Source organism: Camelus dromedarius, chromosome 13 (genome assembly GCF_036321535.1).
Source record: "Camelus dromedarius isolate mCamDro1 chromosome 13, mCamDro1.pat, whole genome shotgun sequence".
NCBI classification, from domain to species: Eukaryota; Metazoa; Chordata; class Mammalia; order Artiodactyla; family Camelidae; genus Camelus; species Camelus dromedarius.
In genome coordinates, this window is record NC_087448.1 from 29,578,538 (window position 1) to 29,588,213 (window position 9,676).

General features: G+C 36.1%; 1 protein-coding gene across 1 annotated transcript; it reads right to left on the bottom strand.

Moving 5' to 3' along the window:
• Positions 1–3,909: 3,909 nt before the first annotated feature.
• On the bottom strand, positions 3,910–5,108 carry LOC105088006 (non-histone chromosomal protein HMG-17-like). Its single transcript, XM_064493096.1, has one exon. It carries the CDS (start codon positions 4,991–4,993, stop codon positions 4,721–4,723), a length of 273 nt encoding a protein of 90 aa, XP_064349166.1. The 5' UTR covers positions 4,994–5,108; the 3' UTR covers positions 3,910–4,720.
• Positions 5,109–9,676: the final 4,568 nt, after the last annotated feature.

The window sequence follows — 9,676 nt, forward strand, 5'->3', positions numbered from 1 at the left end:
AATAAACATAGTGGTGTATATATCTTTTTGAATTAGTGTTTTTTGTTTTCTTTGAGTAATATCCAGGAGTGAAATTGCTGGATCATATGGTAGTTCTATTTTTAATTTTTTGAGGAATCTCTGTACTGTTTTCCACACTTGTCTCACCAAATTACATGACCACCAACAGTGCACTAGGGTTCCCTTTTCTCCACATCCTCACCAACACTTGTTATTTGTTGTCTTTATGATAATAGCCATTGTGACAGGTGTGAGGTGATTTCTCATTTTGATTTACATTTCACTGACGGTTAGTGATGTTGAGCATAGTTTCATGAGTCTGTTGGCCAACTGTATGTCATCTTAGGAAAACTTTCTATTCAGATTCTTTGCCCATTTTATAATCAGGTTTTTCTTTCTGATGCACAGTTGTATAAGTTATTTCTATATTTTAAATACTAATCCCTTATCCAATATATTATTTGCAAATATCTTCTATTCAGTAGATAGCCTTTTCATTTTTTGATAGTTTTTTTTATTCTGTGCAAAAGCTTTTTAGCTTGTCATTCCATTTTTTAATTTTTGCTTTTTTTTCCTTGCCTGAAGAGACATACAAAAAATATTACTAAAACTGATGTCAAAGAGTGGACTACCTGTTTTCTTCTGGAAGGTTTGTGGTTTTAGGTCTTACATTTAAGTCTTTAATCCATTTTGAATTTGTATGTGTGTATAGTGTAAGAGGTTAGTCCACTTTGATTATTTTGCATATAGCTGTCCAGTTTTCCCAACATTACTCTCTTTTCCCCATTGTATATTTTTGCCTTCTTTGTCATAGATTAATTGCCCATATAAGTGTGGTTTCATTCCTGGGTTCTCTGTTCTGTTCTAATGATCCATGTGGCATTTTTGTGCCAGTACCATACTGTTTTGATATAGCTTTATAGTATAGTTTAAAATCAGGGAGCATGGTATCTCCAGTTTTATTCTTCTTTCTCAAGATTGTTTTGTCTATTCAAGGTCTCTGTGTTTCCATACAAATTTGAGAATTATTTATCCTAGTTCTGTGAAAAATGTATTGAATCTGTAGATTGACTTTGGTAGTATGGTGATTTTAATATTATTACTTCTTCAAATCAGTGAACATAGTATAAGTTTCCATCTGTTTGTGTCATTCAATTTCTTTCAACACTTTCTTATAGTTTTCAGCATACAGGTCTTTTACTTCCTTATATTTATTCCTAGGTATTTTATTCTTTTTGATGCAATTGTCAGTGGGTTACTTCTCTTAGTTTCTCTTTCTGATAGTTTGTTGTTAATGAATAGAAATTCAACAATTTTTGTATACTGCAACTTTACCAAATTCAGTGATGAGCTCTAATAGTTTTCTGGTGGCATCTTTTGGATTTTCTGTGTATAGTGTCGTGTCATCTACAACCAGTGACAGTTTTACAACTAGAGGGAGGACTCTAAAATGGTGCACACCAGCACCAGTGTTCACATGGTAGAACCAAGCTCCCAAAAATGGCTGAGTGGGTGCCTATGTTCCCAGGGTGAGCTCCAGTTGCCTTCTGCCTCTCTAGGGGGCTCTCCAAGAGCAGCAGGTGCATCAGACCCAGGCTTTTTTCAAATTACTGCTTCTATCCTGGGCCACAGAACATGTGAGAGTTTCTGTGTGCCCTTTAAGAGTGAGTCTCTGTTTCCCACAGCCCTCTGGCTCTCCCAAATATTAAGCCCTGCTCCATTATAAGGATAATGATTTTAACCTTTTTTCTTTGGTTTTATTTGTTTTTACTTATTTTTCCACAATGAAAATAACTTGCTTTCATAATAATAGTAATGACAATAATAATGTTATTATGTACTTATAACATATAGGCCATGCTTGGCTTTTAAAGTTAAGATTTTGGTACCAAAATTGGGCAATAATACTACCTTATACAGAAGTCTGTCTTATTAAGGCTTTCTGACTGGAGGTGCTACATTTTTAACATGAATCAATTTAACCTAAATATCTCATATATATTTTAAAAGGTCTGAAAGAGAAGTACCTTTCTAAGCATACCTACACAGTTCGCTGCAAAAATCTTAAAATAGCTTTTACCCATTAAAATCTTAAGAGGATTACACAAACTAAATTAGTGCCTGGATTGCAAAAAGCCATAATGAACTTAATATTATTGCTTTCCAAAATATAGACCATTTCTTAATAGACTATTTTACAATAGGAAGTGCCTTTAGGGGTCAGTATAACAAAATTAAGATCAGTTTATAAAGCCTTACAAAAGGCCTGATGGTGGCATAAAAGTGTCCAGTGTAATTATGTGTAAGTTCATTTGCTAACACACCATTTTCCTTCCCAGGCTGGGTCTGTAATGAAGTGGACTGACAGATCCTTGACCTTTCTTCCAGAAATTGCATTTGTATGGTGCTACTTTCCTCATATAGAAAGGCTGCTTAAATTGATCTTAGTCAAAGTTGAATTTAAGGTGGTTGGAGCTGAGATGTGAGGCTGGTTGTCAAAGGGGTTCTTCAGTGGTTTAATCTGATGTTAGTTATTGAGGCAAATGTAAAGACAGTCATCATGCTTTCAGCTCCAATGGGCAGGTGGTCCCTCAGTGGCTTCTTCTTCTTATTGTTAGTCTTCTCTCCACAGTCCAGACTGAGACCCCTGCTACCCAATGTGGAGCCTGCCAGACCATCTCCTCACATCTTTAGGAGCTTGGGTTCAGGTTGGTCTCTCTTCTCAGATCCAGAATCCTCCCCACCTTCCCCTGGTTTAAGCAGACGCTACTTTTATCACGTGGCATGGCCTTCTCTAGTCTAGTGCAGAGACTGGTTGCACAATTTTAAGCATCTAAGGGCATATATGTAGCAACAAAAATTTGAAATTAAGATGACATTGAGATTTAATAATTTGGTCCTTTAGAAAAATACCTTAGTTGGTTTTTTCTACAGTAATTTTTATTAAAGACAATGAACTCCCTCTTCAGCGCTTTTTTAAAAATAAGCCATATTACAATGCATCAGAATGGCTTGTATCATTAAATCTAATGTTTAGAGTTAAATAGAAAGTAGTTATGAAAATGCATGTTATATGCTCAGTTTCATATTTGTAAACAAAAAATATTGAGGCTGTCTGGGTAGTTCTGCATTCATTGTCACAGCAGGGCTCACCAAGATTTGGAATTGATTTCTAGTTAAGACTTTCTAAGAGAAAGCCTAAAAGAATACAATAGAATATTACTCAGCCATAAAAAAGAATAAAATAGCGCAGCAACATGGATGGACCTAGAGATCGTCATTCTAAGCCAGAAAGAGAAAGAAAAATACCATATGATATCACTCATATATGGAACCTAAAAAAAAAGGAAAAGAGAGGACACTAATGAACTCATCTACAAAACAGAAACAGACTCCAGACATAGTAAACAATCTTATGGTTACTGGGGGAGAGAGGCTGGAAAGGGATAATTCTGGAGTTTCAGATTTGCAAATGTTAGCCACTATATGTAAAAATAGATTAAAAAACAAATTTCTTCTGTATAGCACAGGGAACTATATTCAATATCTTGTAATAACCCTCAATGAAAAAGAGTATGAAAACAAATATATGTATGTATATGCATGACTGGGACATTGTGCTGTACATGAGAAATTGACACATTGTAACTGACTGTACGTCAATTAACAAAAAAAGAAAGCTTGTTTCTAAAGTAGAATAAGCAAGGCCTGTGATTTGTGGGGAAACTATTGGAAGAATTGACTTGAATGATTGAAGGTCTGAGGACGTGTTGAGGTTATTGATCAAAATCATTATCAGCTTTCAATATTAAACCTCTTTCCTCTTTTCTGCTGGTTTTTGAAGTGAATGTAGGTCTTAGGATCTACCTATTGATATGCTTAGGCAGAGGAAACAATCACTTTTTTTTGAAACTGTATCCAGCTTTATTAAAGATATTTTTCACAAACAATCATGGTATTTCAGGCAGGACATGGGCAGACAATCATTAACAGTATACAACAACTTTCAAACTCCCTTTTTCAATGGACTACCAAAATCAGAAAGCCACTATAAAACCCAATGAAGTCTTCATGTGATGCTCTGAACAGGGAAAGTTTAGAGTGCGGGTTGACATTTCACATTTAGCATGTTGTTTAACGACTTTTCACAAGCCGACCCTGACTTTCAGGAAATGAAATGAAAATGGCAGAATTATCAGTCTGAAGATCCACAATCTAAAAAAGGAACTGCTGCTCTTTTGAGGGATGCCATCTCAATGGTGACACCGTAAGTCCAGATTGCCCGACATTACTGGTAACCAATTTTTGGGATCCAGTCCCAACAGGTCTCTGGGTTTAAGGGAGTCAAGTCTATGCTGAAGGAGTGGGAGAAGAGGACATAAAAACTAATTTTAGTTTTTCCACACCATAAGGCGTGTGTGCCAAGATAGCTAATGTGTGTCAACATCAAGGAATCCCTCCTTCCTGGGAACCAAGAGGAAGTCTCTCAAAACTAGACAGGAGAGGTGTTTTTCCCCCAGCAATCAATCCAGCTTTGGAGACATTCTATTAGCGACAAGTGCCCTTCTCCAAAAAACAACAATGAAGTGTTCTGTGTGCTAACAACATAGCTTAAAAAAAAAGTAGAACAAAATTCTGCATTTTTATAAAACTTGATAAAAAATAGTATTTCAAACTGTACAGTCACCAGAAGTACACAGTTATCAAAAATGCACATACTTCACTTGGCATCTCCAGCACCTTCAGCTTTCTGTGCCTGGTCTGTTTTGGCATCTCCATTTCCTGCAGGATTAGTCCCATCCTTGTCAGCATCAGCTTTCCCCTTTTTCCCTTTGGGTACCTTCTCTCCCTTTTTTGCAGGGGCCTTTTTAGGCTTGGGCTCTGGCTTTGGAGGAGCAGGTTTAGCAGATAACCTTGCCGATCTTCTCTGTGGTTCATCCTTCACCTTGGCTTTATCTCCTTTAGCATCCCCTTCAGCCTTTCTCTCGGGCATGGTGGCGACGGCGGTGGGACGTAGACACTGGGCGCGGGGACGCAGTGGCGCGCGGGCTTTGGTCGGTCCAGGGGTCGCTCTCGCCTCTTCTTCACACTGCTCCAACAATCACTTTTAAGAACAAACTTTTTATAATTTCTGCCCAAATTTTTTGTGCCTTCTCTGGCTTCCGTGATGATTACTCTCTTTTCCAACTCTTAAAAATAAAAAAATCAATGACAATGTTGCTCTTCATTGGTGTAGCTAGCCTTCCAAGGAGAAACCTGGGCCTCCTTGTTAAAACGTATATTTAGAGAGAAGGTTTTTTTTTTTCTTTTCCTCATTTTGACTTGATAAACTGTACATCAAAATAGTAAAAGTTGTGGTCAACTTTCAGTGCTAAAAGAAACATAGCTAGAAAAGAAAAGCATACATTTTAATGTAGGCACCAAAACCTAGTATGTCAAAAAATTCCCAAATTTCATCATGAACTGTTTCTCATATGTCAATTCATGGATGAAGGGCACATTGTATATAAATAGCCCATGCTGAGTGAAGCAGTTAATTAACATACCGATAGTAAACCACTTAGTATTAGTCAGGGGAGTAGCTTCCCAAAGGAAGGATTGTACTGTACTTGAAGTCATCACTCGAGTCATTTAAATTGACACTGGATAAGGCATCAGAGTACGGACAATAGAAGATATCCTTCATCGACAGAAAGAAGGGATGCAGAGAAAGTGTAAGAAAAGTAAGGAGAGATTAAAATTACTGAGAGGTTTCTGGTATGGAATTTATTCTTCAGATTCTTTGAGAATAAAATTTACATGATGTACAATTTTATGCTTTTGTACTTTTATTGTTGTCTAGTATTACCTAATTTTTATTTAAATGAAATACATGAGGCAGATAACTTGTGGGAGAAATTTGTTATGGTCTGGCAGCTTAATCTGCTTGAATGTTTTGAGATATTCTAGCTGAGAGGTGTACATAAAATTTAACTGTATATGTAACTATGATAAATAATGTTTTATCCAATTTACTGTTATTAAAGATTCCCTTAAGATTTAAAGGTTTAATCACTTTGTACAGCTCCCCCACCATTATGGTGTGCCCCACATGAATTACTTAATTCTAGGCATATATTTCTATTCTTAGAAGCTTTATTGAAGTCCCCTAGTCAAAAGGAAAATCCATATTGGAATGTTAGTGGTAAACCTCAATTGGGTAAATAATGGTGATTCTGTGTCATGAATAATTTAGTCATACTTTAAAAATAATTCATCAGGAACAACATGTGAGTAGAAAACAGGATGAAGTAATAGCGTACGACTGTTATCCAGATACTACTATGAGCAGAATGTTGCATTTTATAACATCACTTTGTTTACTATACTTCCTTGTCCATAGAGGCTCCATCAAAAATCAGCGGTTTTACAGAAACAGACTCAGAGACATAGTAAACAATCTCACACAATCTCACAGTTACTGGGGGGAGGTGGTGGGGAAGGATAAATTTGGAAGTTTGAGATTTGAAAATATTAACTAATATACATAAAAATAGATAAAAACAAATTTCTTATGTATAGCACAGGAACCATATTTAATATCTTGTAATAACCTTTAAAGAAAAATATTATGAAAACAAATATGTGTATGTATATGCATGACTGGGACATTATGCTGCACACCAGAAATTGACACATTATAATTGACAATATTTTAATTAAAAGAAGAAAAATCAATGGTTTTAGAAAATCCTAGCATTATCATTCCACTCAAGCTTCAGTAACTAAAGTTTGAAATAATATAGTAAAATCAGTGATCTGTTGCCAGAAACTAAATCTGGAACCTGGGTATAGTGACAAAGTTATAGCCAATTCCAATCTGCAAGTTAACCAATACCTCTCTGATGTAAATCCGGCACCACCTTTGAGTTTATGTATCTGTTCTACTCAGGTTTGATACCTAACTCAGTGGTTCTCAAATACCTAACTCAGTGGTGCCCCTCCCCCCCACCTTCCACCTCATCCCTGGGCTATATTTGCCAATGCCTGAAGGCATCTTAGTTGTCACTCTAGAGCGGAGAGTATTTAGTTGGTGGAGGCCACAGAGGCTACTCTATGTTCAACAAAGCACAGGACAACCCCCACAACAAACACCTTCCAACTCAAAATTCCAACAGAACCTAGCCTGAGAACCCCTGTAACTAACTCAAGGGTCCTTATCCTTTCATTAAAGAGAGGCAAAACCCTGGATAGTTTTAGGGCTCCATCCAACTTGTTTTAAGCTATGAGAAAATCTTGTATGGGAACCAAAGTGTGGTACAAATCTCTGCCATTCTAGTTTAGAGAATAAAAACTGGAAGTAAACTCACAGTCTGAGAAGGACCTGGCAGCTGATAGAAATGAGTTAGGCAGTCAGGGCTGCGTGTACCACATGCTGCCTATTTTAGGGGAACAGCCACTGTCTGGATCCAGGAACCTGTAGCCCGGCAAGAGTAAAGGCTTACTGGTATCAGAGCTGCTAATTTTTAAAGAGAAGCCAGAAATCTAGTTTTTCTTTTATGTGAAGTCCCAAATATATATATAATTAAACTATGGTCAGTTATAATGTGCCAATTTCTAGTGTACATCACAATGTCCCCGTGATGCATATATATGCATATGCATACATATATTCATTTTTATATTCTTTTAATTAAAGGTTATTACAAGATATTGAATATAGTTCCCTGTGCCATACAGAAGAAATTTGTTTTTTTAATCTATTTTATTTATAGTAGCTAACATTTGTAAATCTCAAACTTCTAAATCTATCCCTTCCCATCCCCTTCCCCTTCAGTAACCATAAGATTACTTACTATGTCTTTCTATATTTTAAATGTTTCTAATTCTACTTTTTAAAGACCATGAAGGCCAAACATAGTACGCCTGGGGATCAAATTTACTGTTCTCACCATCAATTTTTTTACCTCTCTTCCCAGTTCTGATTGTCTTGGGTGTATTCATTCATTCATTCATTCCATTCACTTAACAGGCACTAACTGAACAATTATATTAAGGGTGTTGAAGATGACCAGGAGTACAGAGGAGCACACAGAATTCTTCATTGTTCTGAAATGGTGAATTTATCTTTCACTATGCTTGTTCACTGAGGATCAAGCTAACTCTTTTATGATTCTTCTGTGTTTTGAATTAATTGATCAATTGATTGACCTCATTTCATTCCCTTAGCAACTTTTCCTATTCAAATGCCAATGTATACCTGGGTCTCATTCCTCCCTTAGCAACTCAGGGACACTGCTTTGAAAATTAAAAGTACTCAGTTTAATGCTTAGAGACATTCTACTCAACAATTCACATCTTCCGTCTCTTTTTCTTTTTCAACTCTTTTTTTTTTTAACTTATTCCCTTCTTGTTTTTTCACAACTAAATGACTTATGGACTTAGGAAACTACATATTTTAAAAGTACTCCAAAGAGTACAAATAGATTCTGTTAGAATGAGAATTTCGTCTTTAAAATCAGTGTCATGTGCAGAGACCCTGTTATCCTAATTTGTGTGTTTTGGGCTATGTCCTAAGAACCTCATGCCCAATAACTCATTTAATTCTTTCAACAATCCTGGGAGATTATCTTCATTTTGTCAGTGAGGAAACCAAGTCACAGAGAGGTTAAGGGACTTGATCATTATCACACAGCTGGTAAGTTTTGAAGCCAGAATCTGAATCCTGGCTGTCTGTAGCAATATCTTGCTCTTCACCATTGGGCCATAAAGATCAACAGAATAAATATGTGGACCTGAAGTTGGGATAGGAGGGCGAAAAATAGAAGAAAGAACAAGTTCTTCCGCACTTCACCCTTCCCAATGAGTCTCTGCAGAGCATAATCTTTGCTCTTTCTTCTGGCTGTAACACACATATTTACACACACACACACACACACACACATGCACGCACACAACATTCACATAGAGTCAGACCTCAGACCTCTAAAAAGCTTACATTCTGGCCGATCCAGGATCACAGTGCTGGGTCTGAGCCACACTTCTCTTTTCTGCTGGGCGGTGTTAACACTGGCTTTCCATCCTCACTTCAAGATGGTGAGAATTAGGTTAAGTAATTTTTGTCTTCCACACTCTCTTCTAAGTAATTAACCCAAGTTAGACATAATTTTATCTTTTAAAACTAACACAGTCATCAATGGCAATTGCTATTCAGCTCAAATCCTGACTTCTGAATCTCTTGCATACTTGCAGATATTTAACAGTTAAGTTTCTCTACTGGTAAATTTCAATTTTTGATAAGGAAAATATAAACATGAAAAGAGATTAAGAGTAAGATCCTTGTGTAAGATTTATTTTTTTACCTAATTAGGAAAACCCACTTAAATATGTATGCATTCTATTAATATAATATAAATAAAACTTATTTTTGAATCAAGGCTTATTGTCAGGTGATTCAAAGAAATAATTTTCTCAAAAAAAAAAAACCTGTTTCCATACAGTAAAGGGGACTCACTGCATTAGTCATCTACAGTATTAAGAAACTAATAATTGTTTTTTATGCTTTTCAAGCCTCTTAATTTAGTAAACCTATAATTGAAAAGCAAAATTTCGCAATAAAATAATATAACTCAGTTCATGCTGCTATGGGAAAGTAAAGGGTTTCCTCCTACTTTAGTTTATTAATTTTCAAATAATG